The sequence below is a fragment of the Manacus candei genome, unplaced genomic scaffold, assembly GCF_025592945.1.
Source record: "Manacus candei isolate 608988 ecotype Guabito, Panama unplaced genomic scaffold, ASM2559294v1 h1tg000046l, whole genome shotgun sequence".
NCBI lineage: Eukaryota > Metazoa > Chordata > Aves > Passeriformes > Pipridae > Manacus > Manacus candei.
In genome coordinates, this window is record NW_026138094.1 from 15643595 (window position 1) to 15664602 (window position 21008).

At 50.0% G+C, this 21008-nt stretch overlaps 1 protein-coding gene across 2 annotated transcripts in view; it reads right to left on the reverse strand.

The window, feature by feature from the left end:
- ITGA11 (integrin subunit alpha 11) overlaps positions 1-21008 on the reverse strand; it is a 48171-nt gene that overhangs the window by 16973 nt on the left and 10190 nt on the right. For both annotated transcript variants that reach the window (XR_007906148.1, XM_051796848.1), the window contains exons 3-11: positions 12156-12265; positions 9545-9636; positions 7711-7825; positions 6104-6231; positions 5341-5489; positions 4294-4438; positions 3394-3559; positions 1997-2067; positions 1386-1530 (exon numbers count right to left, since the gene is read on the reverse strand). Coding sequence is in view for 1 of the 2 variants with exons in the window: in XM_051796848.1 (XP_051652808.1) it covers positions 1386-1530; positions 1997-2067; positions 3394-3559; positions 4294-4438; positions 5341-5489; positions 6104-6231; positions 7711-7825; positions 9545-9636; positions 12156-12265 (1121 nt within the window). In the remaining variant the exon portion in view is untranslated. The remainder of the gene's footprint in view (positions 1-1385; positions 1531-1996; positions 2068-3393; positions 3560-4293; positions 4439-5340; positions 5490-6103; positions 6232-7710; positions 7826-9544; positions 9637-12155; positions 12266-21008) is intronic.

Here is a 21008-nt window from a genome sequence, read left to right on the forward strand (position 1 = left end):
GCAGATTTTTTCCAAGGATAAAGTCACCTGGATCAACCCCAGCGCCCCGACCCTGGGCTTTGAGTCTCCTGCTCAGGTGCTGCCACACCTTGGGCAGCACTGCTGTGCCAGGAGTTTTGGCACTGCCTGGCAAACCCCGTGTAAATCCTTCTTTCATCCAAGGTGAATCCAATTCCTGGACTTTAAAGTGTTTTATTCCAGGGGTCACACAAGTCAAACAAACCCCAGTGGGGTGCTGAGTGCCGGGAGTGCGGCTTCTGCTGCTCCAATCCTTCGAGTGCCAGGAACACCAGGCAGGAAGGGCTTTGCTGATGCAAAATCCTGGTTTTCAACCCCAGCTCCAGGTTTCTGAACCTTCACACTCAAGTTTTAAATACTACTTAGACTGTTAGAAGTGAAACAGGTTTCCCAGAGAAGCTGTGGCTGCCCCTGGATCCCTGGAAGTGTCCAAGGCCAGGTTGGACGGGGCTTGGAGCAACCTGGGATAGTGGAAGGTGGCCCTGGTCATGGATCCTTCCAGGTCCCTTCCAACCCAAAGCATTCCAGTATTCTATGAAACTCAAAGTTTCACCAACCATGAAACTGGATGGGATCAGCTGGAATCACATCCAGTTGAATTTTGAGTATCTCCAGGGATTATTGGGGTTTACAACCCCCTTTTCCTGGTCACAGGCCTAACTTGGGGTTCCTGTTTCCCTAAATATTCCCCTTTTTGGGGGATACTCCTAAGCCAAGCATCAGCTCTGAAACCCCCAGGTCCTGATGCACCAGCATTTCCTTAATATTCCTGGATTTCTCACTGCAGACAGTGGGAAAGACAGAGCCCAGCTGAACTCCCACACGCTGCCGTGGGCACCCCTTGAACACAACTGGGACCCCAGGGGGACACTCTGCTGTCACCCCACGGATGTCCCACGTGTCCAGAGGCAGCCTGTGATCCCAGGGAAGAGCCCTGATGACCCCCCAGCATCCCACCCTGCAGGGCAGCCACAGCTCCGGAGAGAGGCTTCGTTTTCCAAGGCGGGCGGATATTTTTGCTGCAGCCACACATGGAATGGATTAACCCAGCAGGTATTTCCTCCCTAGGCATGAAATTCCATCTCTGCTTTTAAACCATTCCAGGAAGTCCTGTGGATGACCCGGGCTGGCTGTGGCTCAGCTGTTCCCGAATTTGAATCCCTTTTGTGCTGCACACCAGGGTGGGAGCCGGGCTCTTCCCAGGTGAGGATGCTCCTGTGCTGCATCCCCGAGGGATCACACCTGTGGGATCCCGGGCACAGAGCCACACTGGCATCAGTCACCTCAGGAATATCCTCCTCTTCCCATTATTAAGCACAGAATCCTGAATTCCCCCCTGGCAGCACGGCCTCATTCCCTTCTCTTACCCAAATACGCCCCGTGATTCTTCAGCTCCTCCGGGAACTCCTGGAGATAAGATTCCCTCAGAGGAATGACCTTCCCACTGCTGGTTTCCTTCAGGACAGCTCCATTCCAGTCGTAGGCTCCCACTGCCCCCAGCAGGATCCCGTCCTGTGGGAGAGCAGGGGGAGTTTGAGGGGATTTCTTGCCAGGTGGAGGCAATTCCCCCCCTCCCTTCCCATCCAGACCAAGGAAACCATTCCTCAAAGCACACCTGGAGAGAGGGAGGTTTTTCCACCTGCTGGAATGACACTTCAGCCCTAGTTGTATATTTTCAGAGTGCTTTTCCTCCCTAGGAAAACCCCTGGACAGAATTCCCTGCTGGCTTTTCTCTGGGCCCTGCCAGAGCCTTTGGGGTGGGGGAGTTGAGCATCCCCCTGCAGTGACAAGTGCCTTCCTCCACATCCCAGCACGTCCTTCCCAAGCCTTTGTGGCATCAGGAGGAGCAGCTTATGCTCGTGGGAGTGACTGAACACCATAATTATTAATTTGCCCCAAATCCCCATCTCCCCCCTGCAGAGGGTGGTGGCAAACAGCACAAGGCAGGAGGAACAAAACCCCACATTTACTCTCTTACTTCCACAACGTGGGATGAAAATCCAGTCTGGGACATTTCCAGGCCAAAGGAGATCTCATTCTTGTTGGTTCCTTCAAAAAACAAAAGGGAATTCATGTTTAGTGGAGAGTTTTGTTTCCTGGGGGGGTCTTTGGTGGGTTGGGGTGGGGTGAGCACAAAGGTGCTCAATTGACACAAATCCCAATCACAGAACCATGGAATGGTTTGGGTGGGAAGGGACCTTGAAGCTGATCCAGTCCCACCCCCTGCCATGGGCAGGGACACCTTCCCCTATCCCAGGTTACTCCAAGCCCCGTCCAACCTGGCCTTGGACACTTCCAGGGATCCAGGGGCAGCCACAGCTTCTCTGGGCAACCTGGGCCAGGACCTCCCCACCCTCACAGCCAGGAATTCCTTCCCAATATCCCACCTATCCCTGCCCTCTGGCACTGGGAAGCCATTCCCTGTGTCCTGTCCCTCCATCCCTTGTCCCCAGTCCCTCTCCAGCTCTCCTGGAGCCCCTTTAGGCCCTGCAAGGGGCTCTCAGCTCTCCCTGGATCCTTCTCTTCTCCAGGTGAACAATTCCAGGTCTCCAGAGCAGAGGGGCTGGGAGCAGCAGCTCCAGCAGCCCCACGTCCTTCTTATGATCCTGTTTCTCCCTAGGTCACCCCAATCACCAAAACTCCTGCTGTTAACAGGAACTGGGAGCTCTGCTGTGGTGTCAGTTCTCCCCTTTCCCAGCTGCAGGATCACACAAAAATGTGGATTTCAGAGGGTTTTGCTTCATAAATGCAACTGGGAGAAGCTTCTCATTCAGGGAAGCTCTTCTGCAAGGAAGCATCAGGCTGGCTGGACTGGCAAACTGGTGGAGAGTTTGTGAAACTGGTCAAACTGGTTTGACCCAAATTCCCCCAAACCCAAGATGTTTAATTTCCAGTGCAAGCCCCCCATCTTTTGTTTCAATGGCTCATCCCAGGCTGCTCTTCTCCTATGAAATTTAGATAAATTTAGTTTTGGAGACCGACAAACTTGTCACAAGGCAGACTGAGGTGCTGACATTTAGCACAGAAATATTTCCTGATCTTTAATTTCAGCCAATAAACCAGCAACCCCAACATTATTCCCATATTTCCAAGGTTTGCTATAAATGCCAAAGCCACCACAGCTGCTGTGCCTGGAATGAGGAGTGTCCTTTGGAGGAGGAGGGATCTGTGCTCCTGACACTCCAGGGATGCAAACCACTCAAAATAAAGATATTTCTTTCTATATGAAGCCATTCCAAGTGTGATTTTAGGTTCTGTATTGAACAGATATGGGGCACCCCCCAGTGTGACTCTGCCAAATTTAGCAAACAGAAGATGAACAGCACATTTGCAGCCTGGGTTGGCTGGGAGGTGTCAGGGGGGAGCATCACCCACCTTCCAAGCTAAATATCCTTTCTCCCAGAGCATCCACAATGTCCTTGAGTGCTGCCTCATCCGTGACATTGAAGAAATGTTTGTCGTCGGGGTCGCTCGCTATGAATTTGATCTCGTTCAAAAAGGCCTCGGGGTTGATTCCTCTTCTGTTGTAATAACCCAAGACCTGGGTTGGGATAGAAATCCAGGACTCAGGGGTTTTCATGGATTCGTCAATCCCAGGATGGTTTGGGCTGGAAGGGACCTTATATCTCATCTTGTTCCAAACTCTCCCATGGGCAGGGATACCCCAGGAAAAGGGGTTTGTAAGCCCTGATAATCCCTGGAGATACTGAAAATTCCACTGGATGTGATTCCAGCTGATCCCATCCAGTTTCATGGTTGGTCATACTTTGAGTTTCACAGAATCCTGGAATGGTTTGGGTTGGAAGGGACCTTCAAGCTCATCCTATTCCACCCCCTGCCATGGGCAGGGACACCTCCCACTAGCCCAGGTTGCTCCAAGTTCACCCAACCTGGCCTTGGACACTTCCAGGGATCCAGGGGCAGCCACAGCTGCAATTTTCACACGATGGATAGAACCATCCCAAAGCCCCTGAGGGGTGGCCATATGGAAGGATTCCCCATCCTTAACATCTGATACCTGTCCCGTTGTGGGACCAAACCCTGGAGCTGCTGCGGTTCCTCCAGGCTGGACACCCCCTGTGCAATTCGGGGTCCTGCCTTTCCCTGACCTGCTCCGGCAGCTGGATCCAGAGCTGAGCATCCCATCCCACTGCAAAAGCAGGAGCAGCAACAGGGATCCCTAGGGACACACCGGGAGGGGTCGTGTTGGGGTTTACAGGGCACCACCTGCGTGGTTTTTGGAGCCCCTCAGTGCCCGTCTGTGCCCCCACTCACCGCCACCGCGTATCTGGTGACATTGTCCCTCTCGCTGTCCTCGATCACCTTCTCCAGGTCTGGGCTGTCGTGGGACTCTCCATCTGTGATGACAATCATTACTCTCTTTGCCCCTTTCCGGCCACCTTTCTGAAACGCTTCCGAGCTGCAAGTGAAGAGATGCCCTGGGCTGCTCAGCCCTGCCAGGAGGGTCCTGGTGCCACCCCTGCCCGCTGGCACCGCCCCACTGCCTGCCTTGAACCCCCCTCAGGGTAGGGCAGGACCATCAGGGAATGTTTCAGGATGTTAAAAGAGGATTTTTGCACGGGTGGAGGTGGCTTCTCGCAGGAGAGGGGCCTTAATTCAGCAAAACTGGGCGAGAGGAAACACCCTCAAGTGGTGCCAGGGGAGGTTTAGGTTGGGTATTACAGAAAATTTCTTCACCCAAAGGGTGGCCAGATGCTGGCACAGCTGCCCAGGGCAGTGGTGGAGTCCCCATCCCTGCAGGGATTTAGCAGACACGTGGATGTGGCACTGGGGGACATGGGGGAGTGGTGGGAGTGGCAGCGCTGGGTCAGTAGTTGATTACTGATCTTAGACACCTTTTCCAACCATGATTCCACGATTCTGTGGAAATGCCCTCAATTTGCAACAGGAATAACTGGTTGGGATGTGGCAAAAAAAAAAGCAGGAGCAGGGACTTGTCCCTGACAAGGGAGGAGATGGAGCTGTGGGTCATGGCTGCAACAAGTCCTTGGCTACCCTACAGTGCCTGGGGTTGCATTTTGGGGGCTGAGAGCTCAGCTCTGGGTGCTTTCAGAAAGAGGATACTATTCCAGAGCCTGCCTCTGCTCCCTCCTTCAGCTCCAGCTCCAACTGGGGGCAGAGCAGTTTTATGGAGCATCGTTTTTAAAGCATTAATTGAGGACCAAACCCCTCTGCAAAAGTATTTTTAGCCTGGTGGTATCGCCCACTTTCTAAGCAGTGAGGAAAAGTGAAGGCAGGGGGAGGGAAGGCAAAGAAATGGTGATTTAAAGGTTGTGAAAGAAGAAGGTGAAAGGTTTTTACCGAGCAAACTCTATCCCATAGGCAGTCCTGGTCTCTGTGCCTCCCCTCTGCTCTATGTGACTGGCAGCTGCCACCACGTCTTTTACAGACCTGTAGTCATTTAAATGAAACTCATGGACAACATCTTCTCCATACTGAACAACTCCGACCTGGGGATTAAGGGAATATCACAAAGGATGCCAACAACCCCCCCCACAATGAGCTTTGTCAACCACACACAACCACCACCATTAAAATTCCATTTTTCTGTCCCCACTCGCCCCAATTTTCCCTCTCTGGGACCATTAAAAAGGCTCAGTTTTATTTCTCTCACCCCTGCCCTGCTCTGAAGGTTTGGGGTGATGCCCCAGTGTGGACCCACAGCATCTCTGGTGGGACCAAACTGGGGTTATTTGTGCAAATTGTTGGGGATATCCCTGCCCAAATATCAGCCCAAACCCCTGCTCAAATTCCAGCCCAAATCCCTGCCCAAATCAGCCCACAATTACTAACAGGAAGAGGATGGGGAGCTCTTTACACATGGAACATGCTGCCTATATTTCCATAGGGTTTCATCCTCCTTGTGCCTGTCAGGATGTGAGGTGTGAGCTCTCATTTAGGGACATCAGTGGGAAAATTATCTCCATGGAATGAATTAAACCCCCCCCGAGTTTTGTGCCAAATTAGGCCACATTTCCAGCAAAGGGACCTTGAGAAGCCCCATGAGCAGGGCTGGGGGACTCTGTGTGACACAGGGGGACACACAGGTTGTGCAGGGTCTTACTTGGATCTGGCCGGGACCGATATAAAACTTTTTCAAGATGTTTATCAGGAAGTGCTGGACTTCAACCCAGGGGTAGATGCTGTTGGATCCATCCAGAACGATGATGATGTCCATGTAGGTCTGGCATCCTGTGGAAAATACAGGCTGTTATTGAGACACCTCACTGGTGCTCGTGAAGGGGAGATTTACGGCTTCCCTCCCAGCCAGGTACTTCCTCTGATGATTTATTTGAAAATAAAGCTGATTTCAATCCTTCAGAAAGAGCTCTGGGCTCCAGCAAGGTGGAGAGAAGCCACAAGAATCCTCTCTGCTGAGAAAAAATGGGATCACTTCCTAAGAATAACACTCCGTGGCATCTTCTGTGATTCAGATTCGGGCTTTTATCCGGTCTAACATAATTCCACACTTCAAAGAGCAGCAGGATCCGGCCCCTGCTCTCCCCACAGCCCATGCCTTGCTCCTGAGTCACTGCTCAGCCCTGCCTGTTCTCCCAGCCAGCACCAGCCGGGCATTTCCTCCCTTCCCATTAAATCCTCGGCGAGGAGGCAGCCAAGAAACCCCAGTGAGGACCCCAGGGCTCGGCTCTGCAGCACGAGCCACGAAGGATTCAGGCAGCAGAGTGGTTTTCAGTGGGGAAAATTGCTCAGCATCGTCTCTGTTTTGCTTACATTTTATAACACCGCTTGGAAAAGGGGCAGAAAAGCAGATGAAGCTGAATTTCCCTGTGACAGACATTTACCAGCTGCTTTTTTCAGGGGCTTTCACAGGTTGGAGCATCGACAGATTTGAGTCACCCACCATGGGTCACTCCATCACTCGGCTGAGTGTCACCATCCCAATCCCAGTCTCACCCTGGAAACCAGGGAAAGGAGCTGACCCTCTGCATCCCACTTACTGAATGATAACACCCTCTAAACCTCCCTAAAATCCCAATTACCCTTTGCAGAAGGGCTAAAACCCCTGCTGGCCATGAAGAGGGAAGTGACACTGAGAATTTGGTGGTGGGCTCTGCCTCTACTGCCTGGATCACCCCAAAGTCCCATTTTCCCAAGCCCCTCTCTATTCCATGGGAATTAATCCACACCAGAGGGGTGATGGAGATTGGGAATCAAATGCTGTGCCCAGCTGGGAAAAGGAGCTTCCAGGAGCCCTGACAGTGCAGGACAGGCTTCTGCAATTCCTCCCAGCCTCAGGAAAGCCAGGGAGCTTTTTCAAGACCTCAAAAATAAAATCACGTCTCCAAATGTACAAATTCGGGCCAACCCCTTTCGCTCCCAGTCAATGAGAGCTTTGTTTTGTGCGGCCAAGTCCGAATTCTTTCCCTATTTTGCCTTCTGATAAAATATTCTGGATGCTCTTATCCCTGGCTTCGGAAGAAGAAGGTATTTTTTGTCTTCCCTGGGTGTCAATCAGGAGGGAAATGTTTCCCAGATGTCCGTGAACGTGACCCCCTTGGAATCACTTCCCTGCAGCCACTTCCTCCGCTCTCCTGCCTTTCCCAATCCCTGACAGGGTTTGTTTTCTGCCTGGGGCTGGAGGGATCAGGGATCTGGAGGCTCCCTCTGCCTCCAGAGCCAGGCTGGGAGCTGAGGGCACTGAGTTCTCACTCTGCAGAGCCGGAGCCACGGTCCTGGAGAACCTGAAGTTGGAGTTGACGCGGGAGCACATTCCCGTGGTGTAGTAGGAGCTCCCGCACTCGTGGGACCAGAGGGGGCTGCAGGCCTGGGGGGAAAATCGGGAGGGGGTTAAAACTGGCACCTCTTCCTTGATGGCTTGTCCTCTCCTGCAGCATCTTTTTCCCCGTAGAAGGTGATTTGTTTGGAACTCTTTGGCGCATGAAACAAGGAATCGTGTGGTGGGTTGGGTTGGGAGGGACCTTAAAGCCCATCCAGTGCCACCCCCTGCATGGGCAGGGACACCTTCCACCAGCCCAGGTTGCTCCAAGCCCTGTCCAACCTGGCCTTGGACACTTCCAGGGGTGGGGATTCCACAATAAAAATATATATATATGTGTGTATGTGTATCTATCTATCTATATCTATATCTATATCTCAGTGTGTGTATATGTGTCTCTCTCTCTGTATGTATATTTATATTATTATAAATATGTATGTATATTTATATTTTAATACATAATAGAATATATAAAAATAATCTATAATATATGAAATTATATTTAATATATAAATATATTAAAAAGTAAACATAAAAATACAATATACGTTTAAATAAACATATATGGATATATAAAAATATATGAATTCTATAATCTGTTATGCATGTGAATATATATTTATATATATATAATAGAATATATACAATTCATATATAATATCTAAACATATATGTATATAAATATATAAATTCTATATTTTATTATGCATATAAATATATTTTTATTTATATATAATAGGATATATACAATTCATATATAATATAAAAATGTATTTTTAATATATAAATATATATAAATTGTATATTCTATTATGCATATAAATATATATTTCTGTTTTTATATAATAGGATATATACAATTCATACATAATATATAAATATATATAGACTATATAAATATATATATGAATTGTATATTCTATCATGCATATATATATTTCTATTTCTATATAATAGGATATATACCGTTCATATAATATATATATATATATATACATAGATGATATAAATATATATAAATCTATGAATTGTATATTCTATCGTGCACATATATATTTCTGTTTGTATATAACAGGATATATACAATTCATATATAATAAATAAACATATATAGATAGACTGTATATATATATGAATTGTATTTTCTATCATGCATATATATATTTCTATTTCTATATAATAGGATATATACAATTCATATATAATATATAAATGTATGAATTATACATTCTATCATGCATATATATATTTCTATTTCTATATAATAGGATATATACAATTCATATATAATATATATATTTATCTATAATAGAATACATATAATTAATATATAAAATGCTATATATATATACACACATATATATAAAATAGAATCACAGAGTACTCTGAGTTGGGACCTACAAGAATCAGTGAAGACCAACTCCTTATATATATATATATATATAAATATATATATTTTATATATATATAAAATAAATATATAAATAAAAATATTATTAATATCTATATTTTATATATAAAATAAATATATAAATAAAAATATTATTAATATCTATATTTTATATATAAAATAAATATATAAATAAAAATATTATATATTTTAAATATAAAATAAATATATAAATGAAAATATTATATTTATTTCTCTATATTTTATATATATATGTGTATATATATATAAAAAATAGATATCTAACCAGAGAGGAGCATCCTCCTGCCTTTCCACGCTGATCTACACAGACCCCCCAGCAAACCCCAGTGGCTCACCAGGAAGCTGCTGTCCCTGGGGTTGGTGGCCAGGCTGAGCCCCAGGCGCATGTTGTCCTTCCTCTCGGAGACGTTGGAGAGCGTCACCCGGCCTTGGGAGAGAGGGGCCGGTCAGGGACGGCCAGGGGCACCCATCCCATCCCTGCAGTGCCCCCTGGCACCCCCAGACCCAGAGGGAGCTGTGGGCAGAGCAGGGCCGTGCCCGCCCCGCTGCAGCCCCTGTGCTCTGGGTTGGGTTGGAGCAGCTGGCACCAAAGAATTGGGGGTTTTCCTCCTAGGAAAAGGCTTCCAGGGAATGAGCTGAGTCAGAGGCACGACCTCTACGGAGTGCTTAGGAAGAAACCCCTCTGAGGGGCTCAGTCTCCTCCTGAATGCCAGGCCAGCAGGTGTTTAGTGGCTGATCCATCTTTCACAGCCCAGAAACTGGGAATGGCCCCAGGGCAGCCCTGTGTTCCTCCAGTACCACTGAGCTGTGACCCAAGTGCTGCCTCACCCAGACATCCCTCTGCCCCAGGGCTCCAGGACAAGCAGATCCCCCCAATCCAGGGCTGCCCCTTTGCTGCTTTGCCTGAAAAGTAAACTGGGAATCATGGAAACACGGAATGGTTTGGATTGGAATCACCTTAAAACCCATCTCGTTCTACCCCCAAGGACACCTTCCAACATCCCAGGTCCCTCCAAGCCTCATCCAACCTGGCCTTGGACACTTCCAGGGATCCAGGGGCAGCCACAGCTTCTCTGGGCAACCTGGGCCAGGGCCTCCCCACCCTCCCAGCCAGGAATTCCTTCCCAATATCCCATCTCTCCCTGCCCTCTGGTAGTGGGAAGCCATTCCCCCTTGTCCTGTCCCTCCAGGCCCTTGTCCAAAGGAAAAAAGAAGGAGGAAATCAGGCAATTAATAGTAAAACTGGGGGTTGGTTTCGTTGCTTGTGGCATTTGGAAGTCAGGTTGGAAAACCCTCCCCCAGCACTGCCCTGGGCAGCTGTGCCAGGGCTGGGCAACCTTTGCTTTGAAGGAATGTTTCCTAACATCCAGCCTAAACCTTCCCTGGTGGAACTGGAGGCCGTTTCCTCCTGCTGAGGTTTAAACCAAAACCCAGATCCACGACCTGGAGCTCGAGGGAGCTCAGCCTGAAGCCGAGCAGATTCCAACCACCCCTTGTTTTTCCCCGAGGACCAGCTGCAGCTCTGGCTTCCACCTGCACACCCCGAGCTTGATTCAACATGGATCTGCAGCAAATCCAGGAAAAAAGGGGCTCCATCCCATGCTCTGAGTCCTTCAGGATCCTGGCTGTAGGTGCAGCCACCCCACTGGGTGTGACAGTTTGGGATCACAGCTCTCCATGGGCACCAGGATGTCCCTGCTCCTGCTGCCCACTCAGTGAGGGAGGACAAGGGCAGATCCCTGCTCCCACATCACCTCCTGCTTCTCCAGCTTGGCATCCCCCCAGGGCAGCTCCCATCTGCTTCCACTCAGAGGGCCCCGGGGCATTGTGCTCACTGGACAAGTTGATTTGGAATAAAACAAAATAGGATGTGCTCATGGAACTGCTCTTGTCATTTGAAACTCCTTCCCAGTGGAAAAAAAAAAAGAGGTTGCTTTTTAGCAGGGTTCAAATTTACACACAAAAGAGATTTATTTCCTTGAAGAGTCTTGGTGTTGTCATCCCAAATAATGAAAACAAACAGGAGAAAAGAAAACAATGGCTAAAACAAAAATATTTGGAGCCAATCAATCAAATATTGCAGATGATTCAAAGTTCCTCCTCTCTTATCAGATCTGGTAGAAACCCAGGATAGTTGAGATTCATAATGATGAAAAATAAAGTGAGAGCAGCAGCTGCTCCAGCTGCTCCAGTGTTAAAAAATCCCAGATCTTGCCCCAAACCCTCTGTGGGACCATGGGAAAGTTCCTGGCTCTCACATTCCCTGCTGAGACAGGGATGTGCCTGTGGAGTGTCCCAAACTGGGCAGAAAAGGGGGATTTGTCTGCTCTGACTCGGGGAGGGCACGTCCCAAAATCCCAGTATTGTGCCTTTGGTGCTGGACCAGCCCGAGAAGCCCCGAGGAAGGTCTCGCTTTCTCCACCCAGGGAGGTGGGATTGGGATGGCAGCGGGACTGGAGCACCCCCAGGGCCTCTCCTGCTGCAACAGCAGTGATGGAGCCCAGGGGTGGTGTGGCTGGGTGAGAATTCCCAAAACACCACGGGGTCAGGCTGGGTCCTGGGAACTAAAGTTGCCTGTGCCCAGGGAACCATCTGAGACAGGCACATTGTCCAACCATCCCTGGGGAGGGAATACAGATACTCGTGGGACCATTATCCATTGAAAAGTTTATCCTGATCATTTAACAAACCAGTGCAAGCTATATTAAATAACTGATTTTTTACTCTATTCCAATTTGCTCAGTTTTCCCCTAACACCGCTTAAAGCTCAGCACCAGGAATGACATGAACTCCCGAAATAATTCCTTATCTAAAACTCCTCCTGAACCACACAGACCTCATGCTTTTAGGGCAGCACAACCAGGTCTATCTTTACAGACCGAGTCCAAAGCCCTGCCAAAAATCATCCCCTGATAAGGGCACGTTGAGGACCCCCTGGGGCCGTACCTAAGTTGAGTTTGGTGCAGTTGCTGTGGCTGTCGCTAGTCACTGGACACTTGTAGACATCTCCTGTCTTCTGCTGCCCGTTGGTCTCGTAGGGAGCTCCCACCACCAGCCTGGGGAAAGAGGGGTCTGTCAGTGCCCAGAGGGGGAGAACCCCCTGGGAAGAAGGATTCCCCAGCCCAAATCCCCTGCTCGTGGTTTCGGGGTGTCACCAAGGTTCCCCCATCCTGGCTCAGTGCAAGCACCATTTCTCCTTCCCATGGGAAGAGGCAGGAATAAGCTGGAGCTCTGACTCACAGCTGCCTGGAATTAATGCCCACCCGCTGGAATGGGGGTGAACAGATGCCTGGAAGGGAGTGAGGCCTCCAAAACCACCTGGAAGCACAGGAAGGAGCAGGGACCCCCATCACCACCCCATGGCCGGCACCAGGATGGCACCAAACCCCTGAGCACCAGCTGAGGTGTCCGTGGGGGGCACTGGCCCTGGGCAGGGGGGCACATTGTCCCTTCTCACTGCTGGTCACGGAGGAGCCTTTTCATGGAACCCTGGAATGGTTTGGGGTGGAAGGGACCTCAAAGATCACCTCGCCCCACCCTCTGCCACGGGCAGGGACACCTCCCACTTCATGCCTAGAGTGTCTTCAGGACATGGATGTGTCCAAAGTCCTGCCTAAGGGAACCCAGAGGAGCTGGGAGAGCACTGACAGCCACTCACACCGGGACCCACGAGGAATTTTCCCCACCAAAAAGCTGAAAAAGGGGGATTTGCTCCAACCTGGGGTTGTTACAAAGAGCCCAGAACTGAGCATTTGGATCTCCAGGGTCGAGTGAGGACGCTGGGCATGAATCTGCTCTTTAAAATAAGAGGAGCTGATAAAAATCCACGCACCCATTAAAGACACAGGTCTCCAGTCAGGATGTATCTGGGACATGACAAGCATTTTTCTCACTTTTTCTTCTCCTGGCCTTGACCAGAAAAACCAGCAAACCAAAGGAGGAAGGGAGCAGGACCTGAGGAATTTGCCCATTCCTTCCAGGCCGGTTCAAAAATACCCAGAACCACGAGTTATTGGAATCTTCTGCTCCCAATGTGTCGGCCCAAAATAAATCTGCTTTTTCGCTTTCAAAATCCTATCTGTGGATTCAACTGTCCGAGTCTGGATCTCCAGATAAAACAGGACCTCTTTTGTTCCACACAGCCCTTCCCAGCAGCTGGCAAAGCCACTGGCCCAGCACAGATGTTCCCTGTTAGACCAGAAATGGTCATATTTTTTTTTTTTTCAATGTCGCTTCTACAAAGACACTAAACACTCATTCTTTTATTCCATCACTATGAAAGGGAATTGCTCACCAAAGGAAAAGCTCCAAAATCCACGGATTCTCATGGAAATACTTCCTGTCTTACAGCCCCAGTGTTAACGAGGGGATTAATTGCAGGAAAGCAATATCCATCTGGAGCTGTCAGCATCCAGAAGCTCAGGGGAGTCTGGGACCTTCTCCCTGAGCTGCACCAGGAGTTTGCTCGTGTCCCTCAGCCTCTGTCCCACCATCAGTGTCCATTTGCTGGTGGCCAGAGAGGAGGGGGAAGGTTGGAAGATGTGGAAGGGTGTGGGAGGGGGAGAGAAAAAGACCTTGAAGACGCAAAGGGATAAAGGTTGAGACACCTCAGACAGTGATGTTCTCATTGTGGAATTCTTCATTCCCGAAGAATCTAACAGAAATGGGATTTAACATGAACTTCTGGAAGGAAAGCTGCAGGAAATCCTCTCAGAGGCTTTCCCATTAATTAATATTCACAGATTAATGTTCTCACACCACCCAATAACGAACATTCCTGAACACCAGTGGTTATGAGGTCGAAGCATCCCTTCAAACACGAGATGATGCTGAGCACAACCCACCCATTCCCCAGGTCTCCAGCTCTGCCAGGGCTGGGAGCTCAAAGGAAACCCAAATATTTCCAGGCTGTGCCATGAAGGCAAAGGGGCTGTGGAGCTCACGAAACCGGAATTCTTGTCTCCCAGAGACAATGGCATTGTTTCCCTTTTTGGTTCAACTGGAATGATTCATTAGCTGAAGCTGTCAAATCCTCATGGAAACTTGGCAGCTTGGGAAAAGGCTTTTCCAGCTGTTTGGAAGGTGCTGCTGCAGGGATGCTGCTCCACTCACCAGCTCCCAGCCTCTTCCTTTACTTGGGGGTTTGCAACCCTGTGCTTTAAATTTGTGTTTTTTCCTTAAAAAGAAATAAAACCCCCATCCCAAGTCACCCAAATAACCCAATATCCCAAATCACCCAGATCACCCAAATAACCCAAAATACTCAAATAACCCTAAGAACCCAAATAACCCAGATCACCCAAATAATCACCCAAACAACCCAAAACACTCAAATAACCCAGATCACCCAGAAACCCCAAATATCCCAGTTCACCCAACTAACCCCAAATCACCCAAATAACCCCAAATACTCGAATAACTCAGTTCATCAAACTAGCCCTAAATCACCCAAACAACCCAAAATACTCAAATAACCCAGATCACTCAAATAATCCAAATCATCCAAATAACCCAGTTCACCCAAATAACCCAAAATACTTAAATAATCCAAAATACTCAAATAACCCAGATCACCCAAAACACTCGACCCAGATAAATCACCCAAATAACCCAGATCACCCAAGTAACCCAAAATAGTCAAATAGTCCAGATCACCCAAATCACCCAAAATACTCAAATCACCCAAATCATCCAAATAACACAGATCACCCAAATATCCCAAATCACCCAAACCACTCAGATAATCCAGATCACTCAAATAATCCCAATTCACCCAAATAACCTAAAATACTCAAATAACCCAGATCACCCAAATAACCCAAAGTACTCCAATAACCCAGATTGCTCAAATAATCCAAATCACCCAAATAACCCAGATAACTCAAATAACCCAAAATACTCAAATAACCCAGATCACCCAAAACACCCAAATAACCCAGATAAATCACCCAAATAACCCAGATCACCCACATAACCCAAAACAGTCAAATAATCCAGATCACCCAAATCACCCAAAATACTCAAATCACCGAAATCATCCAAATAGCACAGATCACCCAAATAACCCCAAACACCCGATCACCCAAACCCTGCTGCAGCAGGGAGCCACTCCTCGCTCCATTCCAGCTCCCCCCCTCCCCACACACCCCTCACCCCCTCGGGTGATCCCAAATCTCCCCCTGGTGCTCCCTGGGATGTTGCAAAGAGCCCTCCTGGCTCTGCAGGGAGCCCTTGCATCACGGCTTGACTCAGAAAAGAGGCTTTAAAAGAAAATCAGAACCAAACAAGCCCTCCCTCGCCTTCCTTTTCATGCCCTGCTTGTGGGGAAAACAAAAGGGAAAAAATAAGAAGAGGGATTAAGTGGGAAAAGCACAGACTGCTCAGAGCAACATGTCTGAGCACATATTTTTAACTTTCATCCAGGGTGAAAAAATAAAAAGAGGAAAACCAGGCTGCTGGTGGAAATACCAGAGGAGCTCAAGTGCTTTGTGCTGGGTTCTGCTTCCCGATGTCCTGCCTGGGCTGGGAATGGGATGGGATGGCTGTGTCCATTGCTGCAGGCTCACAGCAAACAGGGAATCAGGAAATCCTGGAATGGTTTGTGTTGGAAGGGACCTTAAAGCTCATCCCATCCCACCCCCTGCCATGGCAGGGACACCTTCCACCAGCCCAGGTTGCTCCAAGCCCCGTCCAACCTGGCCTTGGACTCTTGCAGGGATGGGGCAGCCACAGCTACTCTGGACAAAAATGATGTGCCAAGCTCAATTTACATGTTTTTACACCATTTTAAATGGTTTTGTTACACATGCACAGATTAAAATCACAGTTATTCAGGACTGTTGAATTATTGGGGTATTTTCTTCCTCTTGGTCAAAACATTTTATGGTGGAATTCCCTGTGTCACAGACATTAACTCACTTCACTTACCTTGGTACGGAACCCAACAAGTGAGCTTTGGCTGGATCGTGTCTCCTGAGAAAACATCCATCCCTGATTTGAAGGCAGCATTTGAAGGCATCCCGAGGGAGAAGCCAAATTTTCCAGCACTTTCCCCTGTATTCACCAGCATCTTCACCTGGATGTAGCTCAGCCCCTCACTCAAGGTCCTCTGGTGACCCCACAGCCTTTTTGCATCCAGCAAATCCCTAATTTCTGAAGGGAATGACCCCCCTGGCACCGCTCACTCCCTGGGTGTGTCGTGGAGAGGGTGCAAAGCTCATTTTGAGCCTTCAGGTATTTTGATTAAAGCTCATTTTGAGCCTTCAGGTATTTTGATTAAACGAAAAGAACCCAGGAGAGGAAGGTATGTCTGGAGAGCCGGGAATGTGGGGATTAGGGAGGAAGGCAGGAGCCACTCTGCTGTTCACAGGACTTTTCAATCAATGGGACACTTAATCTCCTGCGAGGCAAATTCACTTGCAGTTAATTTATTCAAGATGGAACTGGATGAAGAAGTGATTAAGGAGGTTCAGGAAAGAGAGAGTTCAGCTGTGGAAAACTTTAAGTGGGATTGGAGCTCCTTGGAGGGATTGGGACAGAGGGATGGACTTCCAAATGTTTTCCTCCGCACTGGTCATGGTGGAAAAACACCAACAGCGGGAGTGCAAGGAGGGGCAGAAACGGTGGAGGAGTCTGCAAGGTGGAGGATGTGGGACCTGAAAATGAGTCCTGGGTCTGCCAGCAGCTTCTGGGCAGCCTCCAGCAAACCATTTGATCAATCTGAGGTTATTTTCCTGTTTTTTCAACCAGCTGAAGAGCACAGGCGGTGTGAGATGGCTCTGCTGGGGCTGAGGATCCCACCGGCCACTCCTGCCCACCACGAGCACAGAAAACTCGTGTGCTGGTGACCAAGGGCCACCACAAAACCACTCTTGGGACCAGCAGCTGTGGCTGAGGGCTGGGCAGCCTCCAATGGGTCTCAGAGAGGGAGTTTGGGTTGGTGGTTGTTGCTTTATCAAACCAGATCCTTCCCTCGGCTGTGCCCGATGTCCTTCGAGCCGCTCTGGGATGGATCTTCTCCAGCACCACCTTTGGGCTGACTCCCAACCAGAGAGCCACCAGGCTCCTTATTTACTGGTGGGTTTAGGGGATGTTACACCCTTTGCAAGATGGGTTTTACCCACTGAATACCTGACAAACCATCCCTTGGCAGAAGCATTCCTGGTGGAGCCATCAGAGCTGGCCTCTTGCTCCCAAGTCTCCCCACACTCCCCAAATTACCCCAGTTAATCCACAACCTGCAAAGTACAGAGCTCCATCCCCACATTTGGGGAGTTTTAGGGGATTATTTTTCCCCCCAAAAGCAGCAAATCCTTGCTTTGAAGTTTGGGTCCCTCTGCCCCTGCAGCGCCCCAGCTCCAGACCCTGAACGTGAGCTTTGTCCCCGTCCCCTCCTGCCATCCATGTGTCACCAACACCCACGAGCAGCTCTCAGCTGCTGCTCTTTAAGGGCTGCTCGGTGTTTTCTCCACTTTCTAACAAACCCTCTCATTACAGAACGAGACACAAGCACGCCCGGCGTTCCCGCAGCCACTCCTCGCGCCACGTCCAGCCGGGAACTCGCTCCTGATCACCCAGCAAACCCCTCCATCCCCCTCCCACGGAGCAGCCACGTCACAGGAACAGCCCTGAGGGGACCCAGCAGCAGGGCAGGGGACAGGCAGGGTCAGAGCCCCGCACGTGGCTGCAGCAATGACACAAAACCGGCCAATTTTAGGTCACGGCCCTAAAATAGCGGCTGAGGGGCGGGTTGGAAAACATGGCTGAGGAACTCCCTGTGCTCAGCACTGAGGAGACTCTCCTATTTTTCCTGGTGTAATTTCCCCCCTTTTACTCTGGAGTGCTGCATTAGGGAGGTGTTTACAGCCCTTCTTGGCTCGGTGCTCTCCGAGGGCTGCTCGTGTCCCTCTGCTCTCGTGGGATCCCTGCCTGCCTTCGGGAGGTTTCCAGAACAAACTCTGGGAATCCAGTTCTCCCCAGGTGGCTCTTGCTCTGCCCAGTCACCCCTTAGCACCAGCAAAGAGTGCTTAGGGGGTTCCCCCACCCATTTGCTTCTGGAGGCGCCACTGGGCACCAGCTCTGATAATGTTGCCCAGAAAAGTTATCGATGCCCCATCCCTGGAAGTGTCTGCGGCCAGGTTGGAGCAACCTGGTCTGGTGGAAGGTGTCCCTGCCCATCCAGAACCTGTTTAAGGTCCCTCCCAGCCCAAACCACTCCAGGATTCTCTGGGATCAGGTCAGAGCAGCACAGGCCCTGCTCCCTGGGCAGTGTGTCCATGGGGGAGCTGAGCCATCCCTGCCCTTCCCGTGCAGCCAGGGGGGGAATTTGCTCCAAAGCTCAGCCAACTTCCCAAGAAACAAGCAGGCAGGGAGAGGGAGGGAGTTTTCTGGCTGGAATCAGCCCAGAGAAGCTGTGGCTGCCCCATCCCTGGGAGTGTCCAAGGCCAGGCTGGAGTCACCTGCTCTGTGGAAGGTGTCCCTGCCCACAGCAGGGGGGTGGAACGAGATGAGCTTTAAGGTCCCTTCCAACCCAAACCGTTCCATGATTTTCTTGAAAACGAGGCCAAAAAAGGGCCAATCCCTGCAGGCAGGAGATGGGCACCCTGTGCCTGCAGCCCGTGGTGGGAGGCAGAGCTGAGAGCAGCCAGTGTCCATGATCCCCACAGCCAGTGTCCATGATCCCCACAGCCAGTGTCCCTGAACCCCACAGCCAGTGTCCATGATCCCCACAGCCAGTGTCCATGATCCCCACAGCCACTGTCCATGACCCCCACAGCCAGCGTCCATGACCCCCACAGCCAGCGTCCATGACCCCCACAGCCAGTGTCCATGACCCCTACAGCCACTGTCCACGATCCCCACAGCCAGTGTCCAGTGTCCATGATCCCCACAGCCAGTGTCCATGATCCCCACAGCCAGTGTCCCTGAACCCCACAGCCAGTGTCCCTGAACCCCACAGCCAGCATCCATGCTCCCCACAGCCAGTGTCCATGACCCCCACAGCCAGTGTCCATGACCCCCACAGCCAGTGTCCATGCTCCCCACGCTGCAGGAAAGCTCTGCAGTCCCGTCCCCTTCCACCAAAATAATCCGAGCGCTCGGGCAGCGGCCAAACCACAGGAGAATTCCAGCCAAGAAAGTCTCTCTCAGTAGTAGGGAAACAGCAAACCCTGTAACTGTTTTTCCAGATCAGCACAATTATAGCTTGAAATCCAGCAGGCAGATTTTTTGCCCTCCCTTCTCCCTCCTCTTTTTCCCCTTGGCCAGGCTCAGACTGGGAACGTCATGTCTGTGCCTGGAGCAGCTGCAGGGATGGGGGTCGGGGCTGCCCCTCTCCAGGAACCCTTGGGAAGGGGGGAAACTTCTGGGGGGGCTCACAAGGATGATTTTTGGGGGAGGTTAAGGGAGGTGAGCTCTTCACTGGGATTTCACAGCTGCAGGACGTGAGCTCAGGATGGGGAGGGAGCTCAGGAGCATCCCAATCACTCGACCCACAGATCCGAAGCCCACAGGGACCCACTCCCCAGTCCTGCCACCTTGCCAGCAGATCAGTGAATCCCTGCCCTCAGCCAGCTTGGGAATGCTGTATTTATTATTTTTACAGCTTCTGAGGGCTAATGGATGTTTATTCCCAGGGCTCTCCTTCCACAGCCAGTTCTTCTCAAGCTTCATTTTTTGCATAGCTGGAAACCCTCAATCCACAGCCACAGGCTGGTGCTGGCACTCGTGTGGAGCATCCCAGATGCTGCCACTGCCCTGTGGAGACACAGCCAACCCCCTGGACTCCCTTTCCCTCTCCTACTTCTCTCCTGGGATGTCTGGTGGCAATGGGAAGCTGAGGGCAGTGGTTGGAGTGTCCTCCCACGCACGTGTGAGAGGAGGGAATTGTCCTTCCTTAGGGAATGACACAGCTCCTGCTCACGGGATGACAGGGAGCAACCAAGACAAGCAACTGGAAGGAGATGAAAGATAGAGGGAATTTTTTTCCCTTTTCCCCCTGCTCTTGGACCCCAAATTTGATGTGATTCCAGTTTATGTTGGCCACAAACATCCCTGAGCACTGCGAGAAGAGCACCCGTGGGAGCTTCCCCAATTCAGGGACACACAGCCCATGGGAGCTTGTGGAAACCCTTGGCTTGTTTGAACACACTTATTTTGCCCCCCAAAAAATTCCTTCCACAGCAACAAACCTGCCTGGATTTGATTCACACCTTAACCCCCCCAAAATGGCCCAAACCAGAGCGTGACCCAGGGCAGAGGAGCAGTGCTGAGCCAGCTCAGCCCTTCAGGGCAACCCCACAACCACCTCCATCCTTCAGCAACTCCCTGAAACCCCTGCCAGGTTATTTTGCCCCAAAACCAGCAGCACAGGGAGCTCCCATTTCCCCCAAGGTGCCCAGCCCTGGGCACTGGGCAAGCTCAGATCCCATAATCCCAAAATCCCAGGAGGCTCCAGGGCCAGGCAGCTGCTGCCTGAGCATTGCTGCACGAGGCCCTGGAGCACTTCAGGATGAGTTTCAGTAACCCTGTTGTCATCTTTTCCACTCACATACTTGCAGAAGGCACCCCCAGCTTAATGAAGAAGAGAGAGAAGGTGTTGAGAGAGAAGTTTGAAAGCCACTTTCAAACTCACCCCCCCAAATCCACCAGCTTTTCAAGCACTGTATATCCAAGTGGATTTTTTTCCCCCCTCCCCTAGAGTTTAATAATCTGAATTCTTTCCTCATGGATTTTCCACTATCTGGGCTGGAATTACAGCCCTCACGTGCAAACGATCTGGGTCCTTCTGCAAAAGCTTCA